We start from the raw sequence: 27,698 nt of genomic DNA on the forward strand, positions 1-27,698 counted from the left end.
TAATACCAAGTGAACAGACAGACTTAGCATCACAAATGCTTAAATAAGTCAAGAAATAAGCCGCCATCCCGAAGCATTTAATGCTTTTCACAGAACACAAATATCTAAGGCAGCAGGAGATGAAAGGGACGGCAATGCACTGCAACGCATTGAAAACAAAATGAAGACCATTACAGCTCATTCCTTTATAAACTAACGTAATTACATGCAATGTAACATTATCTTGTCATCCTATGCAGTTCAGATCTCCCAACTACAAAGGACTGAGGTCTAACATGATTCATATTCTCACCGCAACTAGGAGAGAAGAGAAAGCAAGACAAATCCCCGAGCTTTAAAACAATAGTGTGCAAAGTTTAGAACATTGAAGGATGGCGCTCCTTTGACATTATATAGAGCGGAATGGCCAACCTTTACCACTCCTGTGGCTGCTGGCTGAGATTTCGCTCAGCACTGACAGCAGCTGGCAGAAAAACAAGGGAAGGTTGCCCATACCTGCTGTATGCAACAATACAGCAATGGCAATAGGATGAGAATATAGTTTATGTGCCGCTTAGCAGTGACAAAGAAACAGCTATTTTTTTTTCATAACACCTTCTATTAAATTTAAGCAAGAAGTTTTGAATCAGGATGATACCATTTACTGGCTAACTTAAAGTAAACCTGAGATGGTGAAATAAAAAGATTTGATACTTACAGGGGACTTCCTCCAAACCCATGAGCCCTGATGCATCCCTCGCTGTCCTCTCAAGTGCATGCACAGAATAGCCGACTGGCAAGACTGAGCCAGATTACCGGGACTGATTGCGGCCAAACAGATGCAACCTAGAGGACGGCGAGGGACACATCGGTGCTCGTGGGGCTGGAGGAAGCCACAGGTAAGTATCAAATCTATTCATTTCGCCATCTCAGGTACACTTTAAAAGAATAAAAGTAAGCTTTTGGCTGTGCAGCCTTGTTCAATCTTCAATCCTGTTTGAAGTCTGAAGAAAGATGCACGGCCGAAAGCTTACTCTTATTCTTTGAAGTTAGCCAATACATGGTATCATCCTGATTCAAAACATCTTGCTTTTACTTATGGCTAACAAGGTACAATACTCTACTGCTACTTCTATAAAATTTGTACAAGTATTAACCTCCTCTACAGGTGTTCCCTGCGCTGCACAACCTATCCGGCTCTGAAAAACAGCAATCTGCCCTAAAGATTTTTTGGGCCAATTGTTATTGTATTTCTCCACAGCAGGATGCCTCCTGCTCCTTTCCACTCGCCATAGTACAGTAAATTAAATTCCTTTTAGCTGATCCAAGGATGCATATCTATATGGGGGTTGCTGAACAGACTAAAGTTAATAATGACACTGTAACTCATGAGGCCAACTGATAACTAATATCTGTATACAGCATAGTACACCTAAACCAGGCATGGGCAAACTTGGCCCTCCAGCTGTTAAGGAACTACAAGTCCCATTATGCATTTGCCTTTATGAGTCATTACTGTGGCTGTAAGACTCCTGCAATGCATTTTGGGACTTGTAGTTCCTTAACAGCTGGAGGGCCAAGTTTGCCCATGCCTGACCTAAACTGATGTTTAGAGTATAGTAGTATTAGTAGAAACATAAATATGCACAGACAACAGGCATGATAAATCTTCAACCTGCCACAAAGAAGTTGAGTAGATAATGAATTGTTGACCTTGAAATTTAGAAGCAACAACATAATGCAGATCAAAAATGTAAATGTAAAAACACTATTGTACTTATGTACATAGACAGGAATAAATAATTAACAGTGACAGCTGAAAGACCAAATGCTGTGTCTGGCAACCAATGTATTAAGCCAGGATTATGTCTGCCCTCGAGAAAGATGTCAGGTACCATTCATTCACCATAAGCCACCTGTGCTCGAAACATTTCAGGATGCCACATGTCTTTGTCAGGATAGGTGACAAAGGGCAGGAGCCGATTTCTATGTGGAACTAAACTTGGAACGTCCTCTCTTCTCTAAAACATTAGCCACAGCATGATAACTTTTATGCGAAAAAATTCTTCATAACAATTTATGGAAGTCCTAAAAAAACCTGAGGTTTGCTTTCACTTTTGCAGACGATGCTACCGAATATAGAGTTCCAATCCTTCGAGGTGAAGATTCTAACCATATAACCGGCAAATTGTAAGGCTTGCACATTCTCGAGCATGAAATGGGCTAAGTTACATTACAGGACTACAGACAGGCACTTAATTTTTAATGAATCACCATTCTGCATAGTGTTAAATGACTGAATTAACTAAAACAGATCCCTCAATAAAGTAACATTAGTTTTAACTTTAGTGTTATGTAGCTTTAACCTTCCTGGCGGTAAGCCCGAACTGAGTTCGGGCTATGCCGCCGGAAGGCACCGCTCAGGCCCCGCTGGGCCGATTTGCATAATTTTTTTTTTGCTGCACGCAGCTAGCACTTTGCTAGCTGCGTGCAGTGCCCGATCGCCGCCGCTACCCGCCGATCCGCCGCAATTCCTCTCGCCGCGGCCGCCCCCCCCCCCCCAGACCCCGTGCGCTGCCTGGCCAATCAGTGCCAGGCAGCGCTATGGGGCAGATCGGAGTCCCCTCTGACGTCACGACGTCGATGACGTCGGTGACGTCATCCCGCCCGTCGCCATGGCGACGGGGGAAGCCCTCCAGGAGATCCCGTTCTTTGAACGGGATCTCCGGATCTCCGATCGCCGGCGGCGATCGGAGGGGCTTGGGGGATGCCGCTGAGCAGCGGCTATCATGTAGCGAGACTTTGTCTCGCTACATGAAAAAAAAAAAAAAAAATTTAAAAAAAAAGATTTGCTGCCCCCTGGCGATTTTTTTGCAAACCGCCAGGAGGGTTAATGGCTGCATTTTTCACACAAATGACTTTTGAGGAGAATTACTTTGCTGCGGCTGTGACTTATTGCTGAGAAAACAAAAAGGGCAAGGCCTGATGGGCAGCCTGTGTGCAGACGCTCAGACGCTATTGTTCAGCAGTTATTAATGAGGCTGCACGAGACAACAGGAGGAATGTTACTGTACGTCCCCCCATTTTTCACAGCCTAACAATGGCATAATAGCGGCTGTATAAAAAGTCAATTTGAATAATTCTCTGTAATTCGTGGAGATTACTTGTGTCTAGAAGTAAGTGATCTTTACGGACTGGTTGGTATGTTGTTTAATATCTTTTTCATTTGGTATTGACCTTCACGTTTAAAGCGGGATTGTCACCATAAAAATCAAATTTCAACAGCAAATGGTCTCTGTGTATTAAATGATAAAGATGCTAATCCTGCATTCAAAACTTTCAAAAATGTTATGCTGTTATGATTGGGAGTTATCACATACCTTAGGAGCACTGGCCCTTTAATTGCCATTGCCATCTGCTGGCAAAACAGTTGCATGCTGGGGGGTCTTATTATCTATAATATATTCCTCCTCTACTTTTTATTTCCCCCTCCTTCTAATGACATAAGACAGTGCACATCCTAGTATAGACCTCAGTGGGAGTGTCTGAAGACTCTGGGAGGAGGGCAGGTAACGAATACACAATTAGCAAGAGGAGAAAAAAAGAGTGAGGGAGGAAATTATGTCAGGATTAGCTTCATTCAAAGGTAACCAAGATGGAAAAAGCATAGAATAGCATTCTCTGCTTTTCCTTTATAAAATTAACAGGAATCATAACGTGGACAGTGCAATATATCTGTTATGTAAGTAGAACTAGTATTTATCTACTTATATACGTGTTTTATTTATTTCTAGATTACCATGGGTGTCACTTGTTCTTTAAAGGACCACTCCAGCAAAAAAAAGTAAGCAGTAAAGTTCTGACAAAACTGACAGGTTTTGAACTAGTCAATTTCCTCATAGGGACATCTTTCAAGGTTTTCTTTGTTTTCAAAAGCATTTCCTGAATGGCAGTTGCTACATCTAACTGGTAAAATAGTGTGCAGGAGGCTGCCTTACTATCTTGGGAGTTGTAATGCTTATAAAAACAAAGAAAACCCTGAGAATCCCCCATGAGGAGATGGACTAGTCTAAAACCTGTCGGTTTTAATTGCTTACTTTTTTGCTGGAGTGGTCCTTTATGGTATAACTGTAGGTAATCTGAACACACATTAAAAAAGGCTTCAAATGGGGCCTTAAGAGTCAATATACTTTATTTATTTATTTTTAATCTAATCCTCAGTCAAAAGCTATCTACACATTAGTTGCCCACATAAAAACGATCTGCTGTGATGCTTTTTGGTGATAATGTACCATCTGCAATCTGTTGCTATGGAGGGTGGCAGAGGGATGATGGTATAACACACATCAGAGTGGGAAGGGTAAGGATAAGAACAGTAGTCTTGGCCTGTGCTTGCAGAGAAAAATCTAGCGGGGGTACAAAGCCTAAACTGTCCCCTAAACTGTCACCTGGAATAATCAGTGAATATCTGCTTTGTATACGGAACTACCAGCTAACCTGTTGTCGATCATTTAAACATTTTTCCACCACTGGTGGAGGAGGAAGAGAACGGGCTTGATTCTCTAAAGAGTGCTAACTGTTAGCACGCCCCTTAACTCCAGTAGTGTTTTAATGTATATAAACACCAAACAATCTTGTTCACACAGGCTACCCAGCAGACAAGCCTTTGGAATTGTTTCCCATTGGTTCATCCCATTTTAAGCCCCTAGTGGGATATGGAGCAATGAACGCAGCATCTTGGAAGCTACGTGCAGCATCTTGGAAAAGTTGACCGACTGCGGTGCTTGTGCAATTAACAGCAATCAACAGTAAATGGATTGAGATGAACTCTCCCATTTATCTTAATGAAGGACGTGGTGTATCCTGGTGGTAAACAAAGTGCATAGATGTCGCCAGTGGTCCATCTAAATTGTATCTCTAGTGGAAAAGGAGTGGGGATGAACTGGAAGAAGGAATCAGATGCTACTGGCACCGCTTACAACAGCAGAAGTAAAAGGCTTCAAAAGCATTCCAATTAATAATCCCCAACCCCTTCCCCAAAGCCTGGTTAGCTGGTGGTCATCTCCTGCTGCCACAGACAAGATATCATCACCTGATCAGGCTAGAAATGGCAGGATCAGTTGACAGTACTGGCCTGCCTGTAGGCACTTTAAAGCTAGCCATAAATGAGCAGATGTCTCAATGAAATGACAGCATGTGATCCATTCCTGATTCTGAAGTTGCCATGACCAGCTGTACCGAATTTTGTGACTTGGCAGACTGACGGAAGCCACCCATGGGCAGTGTATTGCCTGCCATCTTTTCTATGAGAAAAATGAATGACTTTCTGCAGCACAAAGATAGCCCTGCTTTAGTTTGTCTCAATCGAGATGGCACCCATCATTGCTTGGACAAATTAAGTTGTTTACATCATGCAACACCTTTCCATTGCTTCTATCTATGTACAAAATTGGCACGAGCTCAGCCAGGTCTCCAGTACTCATTTTAAGCTAGACTGGTATAAATCTTTTCCTTGCAAACTCTAACAAGCCTTCCTCAGTCTTTGGTGTTGGGTTTCTTCTAGTTAGTACATCTTTGTATTACTGCCTATTATAAATTATACAGCACAGAGAACATACAGATGATTTATACATACTGAATGACTATTACAGTGCCTATTATAATACAAATCATATCTCCTGGGAATAAGCTAGGCGCTAAAACTACTGAGCTTTGTTAGATAGAAAATATTCTGTTTATCTTTAAAGTGCTGCACTAAAACTTTGAAAAAAAAGGATGAAACTTCCACTCCGAAAGAAGCGAAGCTGGTATGTGTCAAAATCCAGACAGATCTACAGGTTTAAAATTCTAAACACATGCAAGGGAAGGTAAATAGAGGAGAGGCTGATTATTGTGTGTAGCTGTGGTGCAGCGCAAGAAAGAGCTTCCAAGGGGAAAGAAGAACTACGTTTGTCATGTAATGAATAAATCATTACAAATGTTCAAATCTGCAACAAAGGCATAATAAAACCTGAATGTAAATAAGTTCAGGCTGCAATGCTTATGGATTATTTAAAGATATATATATATATATATATATATATATATATATATATATACATGTGTGTGTATGTGTGTGTATGTGTGTGTGTGTGTGTGTGTGTGTGTGTGTGTGTGTGTGTGTGTGTGTGTGTGTGTGTCTGTGTGTGTGACCACCAGGTGGAAGATTTCCTGAAAATAATAGACTGTGAAGCCAATGATAAATGATACTGCACAGTCCACTTTCATTTATAGAACTACATGTCTCCATGCCAAGTGTCCTCAAAATAACTCCACACTCTAGTAGGTAATACGCTCACCAGATGATGACCACCTCACACTCAGGTGGATCTAGCGCAGTGCAAACTACAGTCCGCAGGACATATCCGACCTGCATACGCTGTATTGGTGGGCCAGATTCCTCTCCTTACCCCCTCCCTCCCTGCAGAGTCACAATTGGGCGATAGCTGTAAGTAAAAACTCATCTTCTTGCCAATTCCAGCCTTGCATCTCCATGGCAACAGGTCATCACATAACACCTCATGGACATGTCCTCACGGTGTGTCATGTGATGCCCTGTTGCCATAGAGAAGCAACACTGGAATCGGCAAGACGGTAAGATTTAACCCACTGCTATCATCCACTTGCGAGGCCCACAGCATGTTCAAAGTTTGCCCAGCCCTGATCTAGCGTTTTGTTCAAAGATGAAACCACTGGCGATGCTGTTAAACCACATTGAGCCCTTTCTGAGCTCCTGAGGCCGGTCACACCCTGCTGTTGGGCCACTGATGTGCCGGATTTAACCACCAGAGACATGAGTGTGCAACATAGCACAGGTGGCTTACTGTTTTAAAGATTTTATGCTATGGGTGTTTTATTGTATTTTACATATGGCAAACGACTGGATTGTGATTAAAGTGTTTAAGAAGACTTAAAGAGTAACTGTCAGGCTGCAGAAGCTAATTTAAACCTCTATTCTCCTGTGTTAAACAGTTTAGAAGGAAGCCCAAAAGCAATTAGTGAAGATAAAAATCTCAGTTACCTTTGATGTGTGCTTATCAGCAAGTCTGTTATTCTTAAGAAGACGCAAGCCGCATATCATACTGCAAAGCATTCTGGGGCTCTCCCCTCGGCTGCTAATGAGACGTTACAGCAGCTTGTAATCGCGTAGCACTGATAAATCTCGGGCAGACTACACTGCAGGAGTCAGCTATTGTTCCTAGCCACATGGCTCATTAATATTCACTGCACACTGTGTTATTTAGTACAAGCTTATCTGTGATCAGGAAGCAGGCAGGACATGACGACACATTTGACAGAAAAACATGGAGCCTGCCATGAGCTGTCAGGAGCATCTATCTCTGCATATACTATATACAAATTCTGTGAAATCCAAACGTGGACAGTGAAATGCATATGTAATGTAAGTACAGCCAATCTTTAGCTACTGATATATGTGTTTATTTTCTCTGAGACCTTATACCTAACAGCTCCTCTTTAAAGTGCCAGTGGGTTCATCATTGAACAAAATGCTAGATCCACCTGATCATGAGGTGGTCATCATCTGGTGAGCGTATTACCTATTGGAGTGTCGAGTTATTTTGAGGACACTTGGTATGGAGACATGTGTGAATAATTTTCACGGGGTGGAATGTACTAATTGGAAATAGCAGTATTACACTATGTACAGCGTTTCTTTTCCAGGTTCCATATATGAAAATGGAGTGCATAGTCAAGTATCATTTATCTTGGGTTGAAATGGAATATTGTGACAGCGAACCCATGGTGGTTCGAATTGTCAGAATTGGACTGTAGTAATATTAGGTGGTGCAGCCCGGTGTTTGAACAATACTCTGGGGCAAATGTACATTTTATATGTATGCATACACGTGTATTTAAAATATTTCCATTAATTTTTTTTTTCAATAGTGGGCCTTTAAAGGATATTCAAGGTGGTGGTGGTGATTAGATTTGCTAACTCGGGGCTTTTTCCAGCCCCTAGCTGTCTATAAGGGCCCCCGCTGCAGTTTTGGTTCTCACCAGTGTGCAGCTATCCTCTCAGAAAAATACCCAATCACAGGTGTGGTCACGGGCTATTGCAGATGCATGGGCACGTCTCTTTTTGAGGGCATAGCGGCATGGGTGTGGCTTCCCAAAGCTTGCTAATCTTCTTAGTTTGGATCCTCCCCTCCCACACATGCCTACGTTTCCCCAGCCACTCTTTCACCTGCTGCTGAACATGATCCAACCCCATCATAGTTTTACTTTGGCACCAATGCAAAGACCATCCATCAGAAATAGGGAAGGGAGAAAGAGTAGAGTTCACAGCCAGATTCCTTAAAATGACTGTGGGGACTTTACAGGGCTCAGCAGAGCCTGGTTAGGGACCACTATTGCGAAAAATTGTAACATTTTAAATTCATACATATAAATTATACATTATCTTTCAAAGTAAAATGTACTATAGATTAATATTTTCCTATTACAGTGGGTAATTAAACGCTGCCAGTTCTGACAGGTTTCCAATCAGTCTCCTCATCGGAGATTCTCAGTTAGACTTGGTTACACATAAAAAAGGTGTCCTGTCAGTTTTTGACAGTAAGAACATGGAAGTTCACACATAAATCTGTACATTTCCCATTCAGCCCTGTTCTGTCAGTTTTATATGTGTTTCTATGGGTGTGTTCACACATAAAAGGTGTATATTTCCGGTCCAGTCAGGTAAAATTGCTAGAAAACTGTTGCAAAACTGACAGGACAGGCCAGGACTAGGCTGGACCAGAAATGTACATATTTATGTTTGAACCAGGCCTGACAGAATAGGACTGAAAATGTACAGATTTATGTGTGAACCGAACCTTATAGCAGTAATATTCCTTACAAAAGCACTCTCTGGAATAGGATCTATACAAGGATGCTGGCCAGCCTCCCTACTTGTTTGCACACTAGTTTGGCAGTTGGACCGTGCTTTTGAAAACATAGAAATAACAGAATCCCCATGAGGAGATGGGCTAGTCAAAAACTTGTCAGATTTTTTCTATTTACTGCTTAAAAAGGTACGATTGTACAGTGTTCAGTGACCCACTACAGAATAACACAGGGAAACAATCAGCTGTATAAGCAGAGTACACTTGATAACGCTGCCCTGCTTAGGGTCAATGTGGTTAAATTTTATTTACTGAGTGGTTTGCCTGAAATGGGGCAGCTCCAGGAGGACTCCTGCTAATTTCCTTCCTCAACATAAATAAAAACAACCATAACAGCAGCATCTGATAAGGTGACCTTTCTATAGCAAGGTTGTGCTTAGCATGTGCCACTGCAAGTAAATGCCTTCTCCGGGATTCATTCACAGGAGCTCTCTTGACCGGCTAAATGTTATTTTCCATAAATACCAAGCGTACGAAAAACGTTACAGGAAATATCTCAGTTGGGAAAGCACAGCCACAATAAACTGAAAGAAAAGACCTGTAGCATTTGCAGTGACAAAATAGGAGGCATTTCATGTTTAGCTTAGTCTGCATATTGCATGCAGAAAGCACACTGAAATCATTTTGCATCAGTTAAAGTTAATGCAATGTCACAAGTCTGTGCCGAAGATATAACAGCTTTGCAAGGATAATAATAATCCTTCTGGCACTGAATGGGTTGAAACTTGAAAGCAGATTTTGCTGCAAACCCTGAAATCAGCAGCTTAGAGGTTTAAACAGGGTGACCCTTAAAAAGACCAGCTGTGGATAGATTTGCCTGAAAGAGTAAACCGAACGATGAAAAAAAAAAATGAGGGATAGAGGAGGCAGAAGCAAGTCCATCTCCTTCTGTTTGGCTGTCTCGGAGATCAGACAGATTAGATGTGGTTTATTGATTGAGGGCTTCTTATTTTATTAAAGACGAAGAGCAAGCCTCACCCGGGTCCTCAGTGTCTGCTCGAGTCTGTAAAACATTAGTTATGGCTGCACTTATTATGGTCAGGAGAGGAGGGTGATAACAAATGGGGAGACATCCTGACACTATCTCCTAACTCAGTTCGGTGGAAGGAGTCAGCTGTAGGAGCCACCCTGGCAAAAAGGATTCCATAGATTTCTGTTGTGTAATGAGATTCACAAACGCGAGGGGCTGTCTTTTCTAAAGTATGTTTCATCCTGCAATCAATACACTCCAAAGAACTTTTCCGGGGGAAATTAGCCGAGAGTACCAATTCAGATCAAGAGCTCTGCGTTTATTCATAACACGCACCACTCGAACAAATAGTCCACGATTACGGAAAAAGTCATGAAAAAAACTTGGCAGGCAATGGAAAGATGTCTTGTATAAAGGCTAAGGCATAGACTGGATGGGTGGCTGGGGAGTTGCTACCTCCAAACCACCTCAGATCAGCCTCTGACAACCCGATTCACATTTGCACCCAACTGTGCAAAGTGACTGACAGGCGTTTAAGAGCAGTCATCAGGCATTGGCAAAAGACTGACAAATGCCTGATGTGGCAGTTAGGCAGACAAAAAAAAAATAAACCTGTTCTCTTATCCAAAAACATCCTTCAGCTGCATTGCAGTCACACACAACTATGCTCACATGCATCCATGTGGCATTTACAATTCTATATTAGTGGTTATAATAGTGGTTCTGCAGCATTCATGAAATGTGATCAGCCTTTGTGATTTCAGGGCGTCCATGTAATCAAGGCGTCAGGAAAAAAGGGTGCCAGATATTGCGGCTCATAGCAGAGCCATAGGCATGTGCCTACAAGCGCCTGATAATGGAAAGGCAACTCACTCCCCTCCCCCAGTGCCTCCCTCCCTCCTTCCCTATACAGAAACCCAAGCCAAGTGTAAATGACAAGTTACTCACTCTCTGTATTCCCCTGATGAGATCTCCCTTCAGCTGGGGGCATCTCTACCTAATACTTCGGGACACCTCAAGCTACTTAATATTGAGGGTACTTCTTATTACCTAATACTAAGAGGCACCCGTGGCTACCTACGCTGGGCAAATGAAGTATGGGGGAGGTGAAAGCAGAGCCAGCCAGCACACTTGCATTGTATTTCATCGGGGGTTGTGGGTTTGTGGAGGGCCAAGTCTAGGCTGTCATAAAATCTGTGCCTATAGGTTTCTGTGATGTAAATCGGGGCCTGGCTCATAGAATATCTGTAAAATTACTAATGTTCTACTACTTAATTCCAATAGTAGAACATAGGTAATATTTACCAATATTTTAATATGAGTTAACATAACCCTACTCTCATACAGAACCCTTCCTCTGCCATTGCCCAGCCCTTAATCCACCCTGTACCGATGCCTAACTCTTAACAACCCTTTCCTGGTAGTGCTAAACACTTAATCCAACCACACTTAACCCATCCTGGTGGTGCCTAACCTTTATCCCCCCCCTCACCACCACCACCCTGAAACCAAAATTAGCAGCGTTACACTGAATTTTGGGTGCCTGTAGGTGCCCAATAAAATATCAGATGCCGGGGCTGCTCGCTATGAATGAGATTTTGTGCACGCATTTCTAACTGCCAGTCTATGGTGAACAGCACATTCTAAAAAAAAAATTATCCACTGGTGTTTTCCACAGACACAAGTGTGGTCTCTCCCTAAATCTGCTGCAAAAGCCCACCTGTGTATTACCACAATTACAGAAAAGGTAAAAAGAACAGACAGCATAACAATAAAAACCCAAAAAGAGATTATATATCTTACTCACACTGTCAAGAGCTAATATTTGAGTTTTATTCATTTATATAATTTTTTTTATTAGCTGTACTTTCAGAAATTCTTTAAATAGCAAATAGAAGGAAGGCCAAGAAACTTGCAATTTCGACCATGAAAGAAACTGTACTGAAAAAAACCAACAGGCAGGAAAACCACTTTCATCATATAAACAAAGTAAATATAGAACAAATAAGCCCTGATTCCATTAGAATTGCGGTGACAGCACAAACCGTTTACTGCAGTCTAGTTTGGACACCGGATGAAGTCTAGGCTCTACTAAACTGCAGATGAAATTACTGTTTAAAAGAAACATTTCTGTCATAATTCTTTTCAATCTCAACTGAGTACCTTCAGCTGGGCAGTAAATTCACACTGCACTAAAATCTTTACTTCAAAATACATTACTGTACCAAAGATTTACAGACAAAAGTCTTCCAAATGTCATGATCCTGTAGACATTGTTGTTAATTAACCAGACTATCCACATTCCATTACATCACACAATCAACCAGCAGAAAAAAAATATATAATAATATTACTGTCATAACTTGACCATTCTCAACTCAGAATCTTTGGAGCCAGAGCATTCTGTCATGCTGCCTTTAACGTTTGGAATGCCTTGCCTTACCCAATCAACACAGCTCCAACCCTGGAGGTTTAAATCAAAACTGCTTAGTCTGGCATTTATGATCACATAACTTTTTCCCTTGTAACATATCACAAACTGCAACTATGTACTGATCTGAAACAAGTTTATGCCTTTTGGGTCCTAAGGGGAAAAGTGCTTTTCAAATGTTTTGTTGTGGTTGTTGTTGTTCTTCTTACAATCTTGAGATTTCTAGGCTGGTTACATCATCCTAGGACTAAGGGATAGGAAGAACGGAGATCTTTTCAGTAAGAAACCAGGCAGTAGTAATAGCAGAAACTCTGTTCCTGATGCATAACCATAATCTTTAAAGATGGACGGATTGATACTTTTTCTCTTCTAGGGCAATATTGTGGCTTGCCTTCCATGTGCTGCCACCCTTTCAGATATACCAATGACCCCTTCCCTTCTGTGTTTAGCATCCCTTCTGCATGCAGTAGCCTTGCTTCTATAAAGGCCCACTTTAAACAATCACACACATATTTTATCACTTATTACAATTACATTTTTGGAATTCATTTTTCCCTTGCCTCTTACGGCAAGCTGAACTGTTTGTTGGCATAACCACTTTTTGGGCTGCAATTACAGCCGAATGGCAGCATTTGTAACACCACGTCTGTTAGCATTTGATATGCGGTGGTGTTACCTGCTGGCAAAAAAGGGCATCGTCTGGAAGGGAGAGTACACTCCACTGCTGCGAGAACTCTGCACATGCTCCAGGGCACCACTGTTTGCTGGGTGGAGACCTGGGAGTCTACACCTTATCTATTGTTATTTCACATGAGCGACCCTATGGGTTCGATTCACTATTCGGTGCTAACCTAGTTAGCACGCCTAAAGGGTTTGGGCGTGCTAACTAGGGTAGTAAACACTTAGCATGCCCAGAGATCGCGCTCTGTGCGGTGCGTTGAAAACGTTGCACGGTGCGGCATTAACGTGCACCAAGGCGCTAATCCGCCTTGGCGTGAAATGGGCCACCTGGTGCCCTGTAAACGTCACACCTGGTGCGCCAAAAATGGCGCATTGGGTGCACCCTAAACGTCCCACCAATGCGACGCTAAGGGCGCACCCAATGCGCTGTTTTGGGCACACCGGGTGCAACATTTACAGGGCACCGGGAACCACGTTTCATGCAAAGGTGAATTAGCGCACGAACGGTGCAACGTTGACGTCGCACCGCGCATCGTTTTTGGCGCACCGCACAGCACGCACAGGCACTTTAGGCATGCTGAAGGGCTTTTCACAAGCGTGCTAACACTGTTTTAAGCAGAATAACGTGTACAATGCATTACGCTGTACTCATCGTGCAAAAGACTTTACACACATAATTCTGCTTTACACAGTTTAGTTTATTCACCCCTATATGTTTAACCACTTGAGGACCGCAGTGTTAACCACCCTGGCGTTCTGATTAAATCGGCAGGGTGGCTGCGGGAGGGTTTTTTTTAAATAAAAAAAAAACTATTTCATGCAGCCAACTGAAAGTTGGCTGCATGAAAGCCCACTAGAGGGCGCTCCGGAGGCGATCTTCCGATCGCCTCCGGCGCCCAGAATAAACGAGGAAGGCCGCAATGAGCGGCCTTCCTTGTTTTGCTTATATCGTCGCCATAGCGACGAGCGGAGTGACGTCATCGACGTCAGCCGACGTCGTGACGTCAGCCGCCTCCGATCCAGCCCTTAGCGCTGGCCGGAACTTTTTGTTCCGGCTACGCTGGGCTCAGGCGGCTGGGGGGACCCTCTTTCGCCGCTGCTCGCGGCGAATCGCCGCAGAGCGGCGGCGATCAGGCAGCACACGCGGCTGGCAAAGTGCCGGCTGCGTGTGCTGCTTTTTATTTCATTAAAATCGGCCCAGCAGGGCCTGAGCGGCAGCCGCTGGCGGTGTTGGACGAGCTGAGCTCGTCCAGACCGCTCAGCTGGTTAAACCCCCCTAGTGACCACAACATTTTTTTTACTAAAATGGCCACAGCAGCTTTAAGGCCTAGCTGCAGGGCCACACAGCTCATCACACAAGTGATTCCCTCCCCCCTTTTCTCCCCACCAACAGAGCTCTCTGTTGGTTTGGTCTGATCGCTCCCCAGTTGTTTATTTCTTTTTTTATAAATATTTGTTTTATTTTTTTTTTTAACAAATTTGCTTATTTTTCTAATTTATTTTATATTGTGCCCTCCCCCCGACATCCAATCAGCGTGATCGGCTGTCATAGGCTTCAGCCTATGACAGCTGATCACTCCCCAGCCTATGGAAAGGACAGCCGTGTCACACAGCTGTACCAGTACAGCGCTGCCCTAGATCGCAGCGCTTTATGGGGTAATTAGACGGCGGTTTCGCTGTCTAACAGTCTCCGAGCCGCGAGTGCTGCTGGGAGACTAAATTCTGCTCTGCCTTCCAAGCGGAGATGCGCGCATCAGCGCTCGCAATCTCCTGCTAGCCCCATAGAACCACCAATTGCCGTGGAGTGGTCCTGGGGCTGCCGCCGCGTCCACGCCAATCGGTGTGGAGCCGTCAGCAAGCAGTTAACAAAGTCAGATATTCTGGCCATACAACTGCATTAAAAAAATCTTTGTATTTAGCCCAGTTGTGAATTTTAAGGACCTAAAGAAAGATATGTTTCACGGAGATGGGCTTTTTAGTCACACATTAATTCAATCTATTCTGTAGGTACGAAAGAAGCTGCAGATTGTTACTGAGAACAAGCAGATGCCCATTTTAGCTTATAACTAACGCCTCAGTAATCTACAAATAATGGTAGCTGACAAAGCTAAAGTCAGGATGAAATACATGATTATTTAATAACTGCGATCCTTTTCTGCATGCCGTGGATAAGATCAATCGGTTTTGGGACTATAGATGCAAGAACAAATTTTTTTGTTCTTGCTGCTAAGATTGATGTGACATCTCTATTGAAATTTCCAAACTGTAAGCAGGCTTTGAGTGAATTTGTTCTGAAAGTTCCCAGCTATGCTTATTAGGCATGAAATGGACTATTTGTGCATTTACTTTCTGAAACTTTTTTTTTAAAACTTTTTTCCCCCCCTTATGTTAGGCATACGTGGCAAAGGTCAGAAGCAAAGGACATTAAAAAAAAAAACAGTTTTAAAGATCATTCAAAGCCCACAATGCCTGTGACAAAGTGCACTGAGGATGAATAGAGCCCTATGATGCCATTTTAGGAAGGACTATTACTGCCACAGTTGCTGGGAAACACAGCATGCCGCCGCTTCCTAATGGCTGTTAATAATGGGAAAAGTACAGAAGGCACTGTCTTTTCTGAAACTTATCACGCCCAGAGTTCTCTGAGTTTTAAAAATTACTGTTGGTCATCCTTGATATTTTTTCCCTTCTCTTCAGGGTGTCCCTTCTGCACAAATCTTTAATGTCAACACTGACAACATTAGGAGAGTCATGTTCTTTTTATTTTTTTAGTTCTATTTTTTTTAACTTACAGTTGTAAACAAGCTGACCCTGATATGTTTTACGGTACGAAAACTCCAGTGACAGCACCATATCGATCATAAGCAAGAGATTAATACTTTCATGAAACCAGTTTGGTTTTAGGTTCATAATTCTTTGTAGGCTTTAAAAAAAAGAGAGCAGCATTCAAAATCCGCTCTGCATTTTACACGGAGGGAGGGAAGGTGAGTTTATCTTGTTAATATCGTTCACCATTGTACCTGTATTTCGGCATGCAGATCAGCGTTCAGAAAGACTTGTGGCACTTTGCACTTTCTATTCATGTCTCCCTCCTGCTGTTGTGCCTTTGTACTTTGTCAGCCCTTTAGAAGTCTATGGAAAAGCTCTGACACCCAGGGAGACAAGTTGGAGAAAAACTCAAGCTAGAAGTGTTAGCCGAGGCATGAGATACCAATATGTTAGAAAGGAACTCCGGGGCTTCTGGGAAATCCTCCATAGATATTCTAGACCTTCCTCTGATTGGGACCATTAAAAAAAAAATCAAAAATATAATCCATATTTATGGCTCCTCACCTTCTTTACCTTTCTGTCTTTTGATATTTTTATAGGGGCCTTTTTATGAAGGTAGCCTTATTTACAATCAGCTTACATAATGATCAGTCTTATAAGGAATTACCAGTTTTACATGTCCCAAAGGTTTGGTAATAAACTGGGGTTCACCTTATTAATAAAGATAAGTGAGGCACCGCTTCAAAGACTGGCAAGTAGCGTTCAACACTTACACTGTGGCAAAATATATAAACTTAACTGGAGCAGAGTGGAGAAGATGTTTCTTGTCACAAGTGGGGGTGGTCACAAGTGGTGATCCAGTACAGTAAAGCCCTGTAAACACGTTGGATAAAACGTGGCCAAGGCAGGCAATAATGACCTCCTCTACCAAGAATACACACTGTATACAGCAGCACCCAACCCCTCTCGGCTGCTTGGCCAGCAATCCGCCTGGCAGAACGCTTTAGGCAAGAGATAACTGCAGGAACATTATATTGAATTTAAAGGGAAAAAAATGCCCCAATGTGATACTTACCTCAGTAGAGGGAAGTCTCTGGATAATCCAAAGGCTTACCCCATCACCCTTGCCTGCAACAATCTATTCCTGAGACTACCGGAACCTCTTTGACAAGGGCTTCCTGTCCATGAACAAGCTGAACTGCACTGCCAAGGATACCTCACGTATGTGCAGTAGAACAGAGCCGATCAGGCTCAGCTTAAGCGAGCTCCATGATACTGCACAGCCGCGAGGTGTCCTCCTCCTGCGTAGTATGGTCACACTTACACATGGACGGGAACACGGTTGTGAACTTCCAGAAGGCCCAGCACTGGTGGTCTGGAGGAAGACATAGAAAGCCTCTGAAGAAACAGTCTTTTCTCAGCTCAGGACCCCTTGTATCTCCACCTTGGGGGTAATGGCACCCTTCTCTACCTTTTAACTGTGCAGCTTAAAGAAAATCTGTAATAGAAAAAAATCCCCTGGGGGGTACTTAGTTGGGGAGGGGGAAGCCTCTGGATCCTAATGAGGCTTCCCCCGTCCTCCTCTGTCCCTTGGTTTCAGCTCTGCCAGCCCCCTAACACTGGTAAGGTAAATATTTACCTACCGCGATCCAACGCAGGCACAGTAGCGTCTTTCCGCTCTACTGCGCATGCGCCACAGCCCACAACCTTGTTGACTACAGATGCGGGGGAGCCAGTTCTGGGACTGAGGTACAGAGGAGGACAGGGAAGCCTCATCAGGATCCAGAGGCTTCCCCTTTCTTAGGTAAGTATCCCCCGGGGGGAGGGGGTTATTACAGATTACCTTAATGACACTGCCATGGTGCGAGCAGTTCTGAGCCAAATGAAGATTATTTAGAATAAATAATTAGGGAGCAGGAATATGGTGGTCTGCACAAAAGTGCAGAGTCTGGGACTCTGTGTAGTAAACAGGTGTCGAACGCAAGTCCTCGATTGGCATATCTATGCCAGTGTTTAGGATGAACTGAGAAGTATGTGTTCTACTTCATGAGCCACGCCTTTCCTGATTCAGTCCCACCACTTAATTTGAGCTGTGCCAAGGACATTTCTGATTTAGCAAAATACAAAGAAATATGCCAATCCCTTTTTATACCTTTGATTAAATCTGAAAAAACACATTTGTTTTAATCATTGTGTAAAGGAGTACATTTGAATATCCTTTCATTTATTCATTTTTATTATTCTATAAAAAAATAATTTCCAATATAAAAAAAGAAAAATAATTTCCCATTTCTTTAATTTCTCTTTGATAACTGAATTCTGAACTCCGACAGAAAAATAAAACATAACCATAAATAATACAAAGACAAAAGCCCATATAATGTTGACAATTTCAGGGTTAAGCACAGGGAGGAAACTGTTACCCAGCCTAGACTAAAGCATGACTTATTTTTGTTTTCAGGCAGAACAGAGAATAGTGCAGCATTTCCAAAGGAACAGAAGAGCTACAGAAATTCCATCTCCGAACGTGTGCCCATACGAAATGACAAGTGAACATTAGGTAATGCTTAGTTCTAGCGTGAGACTTCAAATGCACCATATCAAGTCCTCATTGCTAACTCCAAATGCACTTATGCTCTTGGCCAGGTACTACAAACTATGGCACTTACACTTCATCATACAGTCTCGGTAATTCTCTCAGTATATCTTTTATGCCGTGAGCTATTCAGGACAGTGATTTCATTCTCCTTGTGTTTGTCAAATTAATAGCGTAGTTTAGCATGTCTGCTGGATGTACATTAAGGAAGCACAGATGTGCTGACTCGGTTATGGCGGAGTTCAAGTCTACTGTACATCACACCAGCTTACTGAATATATTTGGAGAGTGGCTGAATGCACTGACACAAATCTAACAAGAGTCTCTCTTCTTTTGCTTCTCATTTCCCTAACAGAGCCGAGAAGAGAATGAAGAGGGACAGGAAGCTCAAGGCAGAACACAAGGCACATCAGATTAATCATTTAACGAGAAAAGATAGCAACTTGCATAGTTGGGGGGAGAAAAAAAATTCTTTTAATAACCGGCCTGTATAGTCTGCCGCAGATACGTTTCTGAAGCATTTTGGCAGCTTTCTCATCTATTATTCAAAGTAAGTAAGTAAAGAGTGAACTTGTAAGTGACATGAATGAGGATGTTCTTCGAACAGACTTGTAACAAAATGGTTGTTTTGTTCATTAAACTGAGATCCTCCTATGCCATGCGGCCTATATTTAAAGACGATCCTTAGGAGAACAGTCTGTGAACTTCACAACAAAGTGATGGGAGCGTCTTAATCTATGCCTTAAAGGGAAGCGAAACATGCTGTTTCAGTATTGGCCACATAACACTATTTCGCGGATACTTATAATCCATACTTACAGTTACTGACGTGAACTCGGGAGGGTTGTCATTGACATCTGTCACGGCGATGACAGCAGTTGCTGTGTTTGAGAGACCATATGTTGGGTTTCCTTCCATGTCTGTGGCTTGAATTATTAATGTATATCGCTGCACTTTCTAGAAGACATAAAAATGCATCAGGATTTGTTTAAAGACCTCATCCGTACTTCAAAAGAGCAGTACAATATCACTTGAATTGTGTATAATTTACATGCGGAGATGCAGTGCTGAGTGCCAGGAAAAACCAGCTGTCCTAATATGTTTAATGACTGCACCATGATGACACCTGCTAGGCTTTACTTTTTATGATAATCACACACCTCACTGCTATAATAACCACTAAAATCCTTGTATTTAGGGGAATAATACATGCCAAAATGCTAGCGGCATAACTAACAAAAACCGGAGCTCATCACAATCACCTTTTTACTGGATCTACTTCAAAACCTAACTCCAGGAAAAAGATGTAATATTTAATTTTGGATACTGTGATAAGCAGTTAGAATTTCTTATAGGTATTGCTACCTGGAGTCTCTATCTGTGAGAATTTACCTCACTTCCTATCTAGACAGGAAGGGCCTGTCCACCCTTGTGTATTTGTAAAAATGCAGCAAATACAAATAAAATGGATATAAAAACAAATGCGCTGCCATACATTTCTGCCTGCGTTTTTTCTACGCTTTTATCCTAACAGCAAGAAGCAAGATTTAAGGTGGCCACTAAGGGTCCAATTTCTTGAACAGATCCAATTAAGGAAATCTGTTTTTTCCAATTGATTCCATTGATCAGATCTGGCAAGTTTTCACTTCCCGTTAGTGTTCCCGTTCGATTACAGGCCGTTAGATCGTTCAGGACATTGGATCGTTAGTGGCCATCTTTATACCAGCAGCATTCTAGGAGTGACAATGAGGTAGTGCATTTTGGGAAAACATGCAGTGCACTGCATTATGGTGTGTTTTATACAACGCACCCATAGACTTTCATTACAATCGTATTGAACAAAAATGCATCCTTCTCTGTGTTTCTAAAACACACAAAACCGCTGTGCTTCAATTGAGACATTAGAAAGCGATCCTTGCATGAGACAGGATGTGTTGCATTGCTCAAATCTGCAACGCAACACACGAATGTGGACAGGCTTGAAAATGGGAATCTCTCCAAGTCCAACGCATACAGCAACAAAACATACAATTTTTGTAGGGTAAGGAAGAAATAGAAAAGCAAGAGATTTGTGGGGGTCCAGGAAACAAGACGTAAGGGCATTTCCTCCAAGGTGGGCACTGAGAGCAATAAAAAACACCAAAACTTTCTTACCCCTGTTTACATAATCCAAAACTATGTAAAATAATCAGTGAAATCGTCTTTAATATGAACATACGGTGGCATAACATAATATTTCAAACATGTCTCACAACTGTTCATTAACTGTATAGTTATCCTACCTGCCTTTGACTTAAAGTTTTGTCATGTTTATGCAAAGATGTTTCTCACCACAGGAGCTAGTGTGGAAGCAGCAATTTGCATAATAATATAATATACAGTTCATTCTGTAATCACCACAATACTATTTTCCTGAAACGTACAGTTTACTATCAGTTTACCATACACAGAGAAGCTATCACTATTATCACCTACAGTCAGAGATAAAACATTCTCTTGCAACCTGGAGAACTCAGTGGGCAAACTGATAAAACTTCCTCTCTACTAAACTTTCCAGACACTTAGAAAAATTTTTTGGGGGGGAGTATTTACACATGCCTTTTTATAAACAGTCAAACAGTCTTCTGACATGGGAAGAGCAGGCAATCTAAGAACAAGTATCTGTTTTTCAGATGTAAGCTTAACCTATAATGTATGAAAAAATGAAAGGGTTACTTTGGCGCTGACCTTTACTGAGAGCTTATAAATGTTGCCGGTGCTAAACACATTCTAAAAATGCTAATTGTCTGTCTGTCAAGCTGATCTTTTGGCTTCAGTAGCTTCTGAGTGACTCTTCTGCAAAAAAAGCATTCAGCTATTTTAAGCAGCGTGAAGTAGAGTGGAGTCGGAACAGAGGTCTGCGCACTCTTTTTGGTTAGTGACTTAGAAAGTATTACAAGTGGAGGATCACAATGTCCAGCAATGGCAGCTTTCATCATTTCTCAGTATGGATGTCCTTTAAGTCAGGAATAGTAAATTTATGTGGACGGCATGTTATGGGACCTCAAAAAACGATATAACAAGATTCTTTTATGCTACAACTGTTTTAAGAAACATGTAGTCTCAAAGCTTTTACTCTAAACTCTGAAGTGATAAACATTGAGAATACCTGAGACTTAACATACAAAGCAAACTCTAGCAGCAGTTTTTTGTTTTGCTTAATATGAACAGTTAGAACTAAAGCATAGCCCTGATAACTAATTATAATAATATGGACAGTGAGAATATTTGTCAGGTTTTAATTGTTGTCCTAAGTGCTTACAGAATGCACTGTATATTATACAGTGAGTTGCAAAAGTATTCGGCCCCCTTGAAGTTTTCCACATTTTGTCATATTACTGCCACAAACATGAATCAATTTAATTGGAATTCCACATGAAAGACCAACACAAAGTGGTGTACACATGAGAAGTGGAACGAAAATCCTACATGATTCCAAACATTTTTTACAAATAAATAACTGCAAAGTGGTGTGTGCATAATTATTCGGCCCCCTTTGATCTAAGTGCAGTCAGTTGCCTATAGACATTGCCTGATGAGTGCTAATGACTAAATAGAGTGCACCTGTGTGTAATCTAATGTCAGTACAAATACAGCTGCTCTGTGAGGGCCTCAGAGGTTGTCTAAGAGAATATTGGGAGCAACAACACCGTGAAGTCCAAAGAACACACAAGACAGGTCAGGGATCAAGTTATTGAGAAATTTAAAGCAGGCGTAGGCTACAAAAAGATTCCCAAAGCCTTGAACATCCCATGGAGCACTGTTCAAGCGATCATTCAGAAATGGAAGGAGTATGGCACAACTGTACACCTACCAAGACAAGGCCATCCACCTAAACTCACAGGCCGAACAAGGAGAGCGCTGATCAGAAATGCAGTCAAGAGGCCCATGGTGACTCTGGACGAGCTGCAGAGATATACAGCTCAAGTGGGAAACTCTGTCCATAGGACAACTATTAGTCATGTACTGTACAAAATTGGCCTTTATGGAAGAGTGGCAAGAAAAAAGGCATTGTTAACAGAAAGCATAAGAAGTCCCGTTTGCAGTTTGCCACAAGCCATGTGGGGGACATAGCAAACATGTGGAAGAAGGCTCTCTGTTCAGATGAGACCAAAATGGAACTTTTTGGCCAAAATGCAAAACGCTATGTGTGGCTGAAAACTAACCCTGCACATCACTCTGAACACACCATCCCCACTATCAAATATGGTGGTGGCAGCATCATGCTCGGGGGGTGCATCTCTTCAGCAGGGACAGGGAAGCTGGTCAGAGTTGATGGGAAGATGGATGAAGCCAAATACAGGGCAAACTTGGAAGAAAACCTCTTGGAGACTGCAAAAGACTTGAGACTGGGGTGGAGGTTCACCTTCCAGCAGGACAATGACCCTAAACATAAAGCCAGGGCAACAATGGAATGGTTTAAAACAAAACATATTCATGTGTTAGAATGGTCCAGTCAAAGTCCAGATCTAAATCCAATCAAGAATCTGTGGCAAGATCTGAAAACTGCTGTAATCTGACTGAGCTGGAGCTGTTTTGCAAAGAAGAATGGTCAAGGATTTCAGTCTCTAGATGTGCAAAGCTGGTAGAGACATACCGTAGAAGACTGGCAGCTGTAATTGCAGCAAAAGGTGGTTCTACAAAGTATTGACTCAGGGGGCCGAATAATTACGCACACCCCACTTTGCAGTTATTTATTTGTAAAACATTTTTGGAATGATGTATGATTTTCGATCCGCTTCTCACATATACACCACATTGTATTGGTCTTTCACATGGAATTCCGATAAAATTGATGCATGTTTGTGGCAGTAATGTGACAAAATGTGGAAAACTTCAAGGGGGCCGAATACTTTTGCAACCCACTGTATTATTATGCAAATAGCTGCTTCCACACTAGCTCCTGTGACCGGGTGAGAAACTTCTTTGCATAAAGATAACAATACTTTGAGTCAAAGGCAGGTAGGATAACTATACAGTAAATGAAAAGTTGTGAGACGCAATTATGCAATTTGGTAGTCAATTAGTAGTCACATGCGGTGAGATAAAGCAACCAATCACGTTTCATCTGTCACTAAGTTTTATGGCTGTTATCAGTGAAGGCTACGCTGTAATTCGACAAGGTCCTGACTAGAGAACTGTAATTCGACAAGGTCCTGACTAGAGAAAAACCGTCACTTGCATATCTGAAAGTTTAACTCTGTCAGGCAAAAAAAGAAAAAAAGGAATGCAGCCTAGTTATATGCAGGAATGGCACTGTACATACACATTTTTATCCCATTAGGGTACATGTCAGTTTAGGCACCCATTAAGAGGATCAATTAGGGTTAGTTGGAGGAGATGTGTCAGAAACACAGAGGCCAACAGCATCACATAGCTGAAGCACAAGAGTACCGGTAACTGCTTGCTTCTTCAACATTCTAGAGCATAAAAAGGATGCTTGCAAGGACAATGTCAATTTATTATTTCCAAAAACACTAACATGATTGATTCAATAAAGAAAGAAGTATAGCTATCCAATGTAATTGGTATAAGGGCCACCCACTAGCCATTACAGACATTGGCCTCAATTCACTAAGATCATGCTGGAGATAATAAGGCATACAGGCCTCAATTCACTAAACTTATCTCCTGTCTTTACTAACTCTTCTAGAGTTGTTACCATGGTGATAAGGCATGTAGTATTCAGGAAACATTTTACCTCAGGCAAGCCTAAGGTTAACTCTTCTGTCTTTAAATTAACTCTCCAATCCTTAAAATAACTCCAGAGTTAAAGACAGGCTGTTAATTAGCTGCATGTGAAAATAACTACAGAGGAGGTAAATTAACTACAGAGGAGGTAAATTAACTACAGAGGAGGTAAATTAACTACAGAGGAGGTAAATTAACTACTGGAGAGGTAACTTAAGGAATGAAGAGGTAAGATAACTCTCTCACGTGTGGAGGTAAGTTTTCTCTTGCCTTATTATCTCTAGCATGATCTTAGTGAATTGAGGCCAGTGAGAGTTATCTTATCTCTTCATTCCTTACGTTACCTCCTCTGTAGTTAATTTACCTCCTCTGTAGTTAAGTTACCTCCTCTGTAGTTATTTTCACACGCAGTTAATGAACAGTCTGTCTTTAACTCTGGAGTTATTTTAAGGATTAAAGAGTTAACTTAAAGACAGAAGAGTTAACTTTAGGTTTGTCTGAGGTAAAATGTTTCCTGAATACTACATGCCTTATCACCATGGTGATAACTCTAGAAGAGTTATTAAAGACAGGAGATAAGTTTAGTGAATTGAGGCCAATGTCACTAGGGGAAAAAAAATAGATTTTCCCATCCATATCATGTTGTGAATATAAACACCTATGGTAAACTTTAGCTAAGAGTTGATTGTTGGAATTTAATTTAAAACAATCTTAACAAAATAAATAAATAAATACAGTTGGGTATTTTGGCCAAATGTTAGAACCTTTGTCAGGTTTTTAGTGGCATTTGTGATTGTGTTAGTTGAAAAAGGCTAAGAACCCAGACAGATTTGCTTCAAGTTGATTGATTAAATATTTGCATGATGAAAACACTCTCGCTGTTGAAATGTCAGCATTTAACTTTAAAAACACTTTGGCATTTTAAAGATAAATATTACCTTTTCTGTTTTTCTTTTTTAAACAGTATTCCATTTTTGCCCTTTTGAATGAACTATTCACATTACTACAGATAAGAGAGAGCAGTCCCCAAACCGACAAACTTTAGCCAAGCTAGGCTATGTTCCTAATGATTGTACCAAAAATCCCAACTGATCAATCAGATGTGTTGGATATTTTAAGCTGATTACTACATAATTATAACACAGTGCATATGTAATACAATAGGGTAGCACTTCCTTTCCTTTTGAGAACGTTTATTGATACAGACTGTCAGCACTTTGCACGCCTGTGATGTGTTCACGCATGTGATGTGTTCGGTCCAGTGGCTGCAGCACCAGAGTCCAGAGTGTTGCAGCCACTAAACCAAACACATCACTTGTTACGAATGTAGTGGCAAAAGTGCCGTGCAAAACTGTCTTTGATGCTTTTGGTCTTTTTGCCCTGAAGAAGGGACCTAGGAGTCCTGAAACGTTGGCTGACTATCTGCATCAATAAAAGTGCATGAAGATTGAGGGAGTGTCAGCCTATTATATTACATATGGACTTATAGAGAAGGGGGCGAAGTTAATGACCCCCGACTTTCGGCTTAAGCCTGCTGAATTATACTGATTGGTGAATACCAAGGGTTTGAACTGTTCTGTGGGGATGTCTAACTGCATTTTTTTCTGCATTAACCCACTCCCCACCCAAAAAAAAAAATGAAGGAAATATGAACCTGAATTGCATATGTGACTGTGAAAAATATTTGTGTACTGCCCTAACGTAAGTCAAAGGCCACATTCGGATCAGTTATTTTGATAAATGCCATTACAGGTACTTTATATTCCGGCGTATAAGACAAATGGGAGTATAAGATGACCTCCCAACTTCTCCAGTTAAAATATAGAGTTTGGGATATACTTGCTATACAAGACTACCCCTCTTCCAACGCACAACAAATAAATAAATAAATAAAAAACATCATATACTGGTGCTATGTATGAACAGATACTGGTGCTGTACTGTATGTGGTACCCAGTATATAACAGTATATAGGCGATTGACTGGTTGGATTGGTCAACTTACCATCTCCCTAAGAGGACTGGTCAGCTCTCCCTGTTTATCAGAGCGGTGTGGAAGAATAGATTGCGCTGTGCCCATAAAACATGCCCTTTCACCCTTCTGGCCCGCCCTTGCATCCTATTTATCTGCTTCTCTGCCTCTCAGATCTCGCACATGTGCACCTGCGCCGCTTCACTACAGCCCTCACTAGCGAGATCTGAGCGTCGGTAACAGGATAGGGCGTATCACCCAGCATCAATGACACTTGGCGTATAAGATGACCCCTGACTTTTCAGAAGATTTTCAAGGGTTAAAAAGTAGTCTTATATGCCAGAATATACAGTATTTAACTGGCCTATCCCTAGTGCACTGCCTGCTTAACAGCTACATCATTCACAATGACTGGTCACAAAGAAAAAAAGAATATAAAAAAAAGTCTGCAATGCAGACAAAGCCTACAGCAACATGCTGTAATGAGAAAACGTATGAGAACGTTGCTAAGGGCTCTATCTACAAATGAGTGTCAACCTTTGTTTGTGTTAAAAGGTAAACTGGCGAAGAACTTAGACAATGCTCAGGCTTGAGTAAGCAACTGTGGGCTTGTTCTTTGGGAGGATGCCAAAATAAAATTGTTCTCTCTGTAAAATCGTTTGGTTGTTTAAAAAGTTAATAGAGTTTCTCTCCGTATAGATGTCAACTATATTCAAGAACTGTCGAGCAAAAATAAGTTAGGTTACTCAAATTACTTAAAGAAATATTTAACTTTACACAGAATACAAATCAATGTGACTTCAATTGCATCTGGAAGCAACAGATATGTCTACAACAGTAGGTTTTTGCGCTTAACATTTTTCTGGTTATTTTCTAGAATCCTAGTTTCTAAAAACTGTTTTTTTTTCACTGAAATCTGTCCATTCCATCCTATTGTAAATGTGAAGTGGTCATAAAAGGTCTTCACATTAGTTTAGGAGTTACACCATTGAGGTAATGGACATATGCGTAGTTAGTCTTATTATAATTTTTCCCATTGTGTATTTTAAAGATAATTTTTTTATATTAAAAAGATTAAGATTTTTTAAATGAAATTACCACCTTAGACTATGCAGAGAGTCCCACTGTCCTATCGTGATTCAAACTCACTAAGCTGCCTATAGTAAGGCTGACATTAGATGAAATAATTGCAATGTCCATTTTCACCAGTAGATGGAGTAGGTGAAATTTGTAATAGTTACAAGGACTTAATGCTATGTGGGAGGGTCAGTCTTCTCCAAATCTACAACACTGTCTAATTTTAAAAGAAAAAAAATTGAAAATGTTTTACCTCATTTTAAAATTAATGTAGCCTTTAAATTTTTTACAATATATTGATTATCTGTCACATAAAAAAGTAATCCAGATATTTTTTTTCACTTTAGCAGATCAACCTGCATTTGCATTCCTGTTCTATTATCTCTTTGAAAGGTTATCAGTATGATTAAACTCCTAGTCCTAAGGCTCTAGTTTATAGCTGTCATGTTCAACTACACTGTAGCACTGTTGTCCAAAAGTCAACCTCTAAGAAGCTTGCTGGCCTTCAAGGTTGTTTCATTGTAACATATAGGAGAATATAACCTTCAT

The 27,698-nt window shown here is 41.4% G+C and overlaps 1 protein-coding gene across 3 annotated transcripts in view; it reads right to left on the reverse strand.

Annotated features, from left to right (window-relative positions):
* The window catches only part of CDH2 (cadherin 2), a 431,764-nt gene that overhangs the window by 40,120 nt on the left and 363,946 nt on the right, over nucleotides 1–27,698 (reverse strand). For all 3 annotated transcript variants that reach the window (XM_068237301.1, XM_068237303.1, XM_068237302.1), the window contains one exon: nucleotides 19,191–19,328. In XM_068237301.1, the coding sequence (XP_068093402.1) occupies nucleotides 19,191–19,328 (138 nt within the window). The remainder of the gene's footprint in view (nucleotides 1–19,190; nucleotides 19,329–27,698) is intronic.

The sequence above is a fragment of the Hyperolius riggenbachi genome, chromosome 5 (assembly GCF_040937935.1).
Source record: "Hyperolius riggenbachi isolate aHypRig1 chromosome 5, aHypRig1.pri, whole genome shotgun sequence".
NCBI lineage: Eukaryota > Metazoa > Chordata > Amphibia > Anura > Hyperoliidae > Hyperolius > Hyperolius riggenbachi.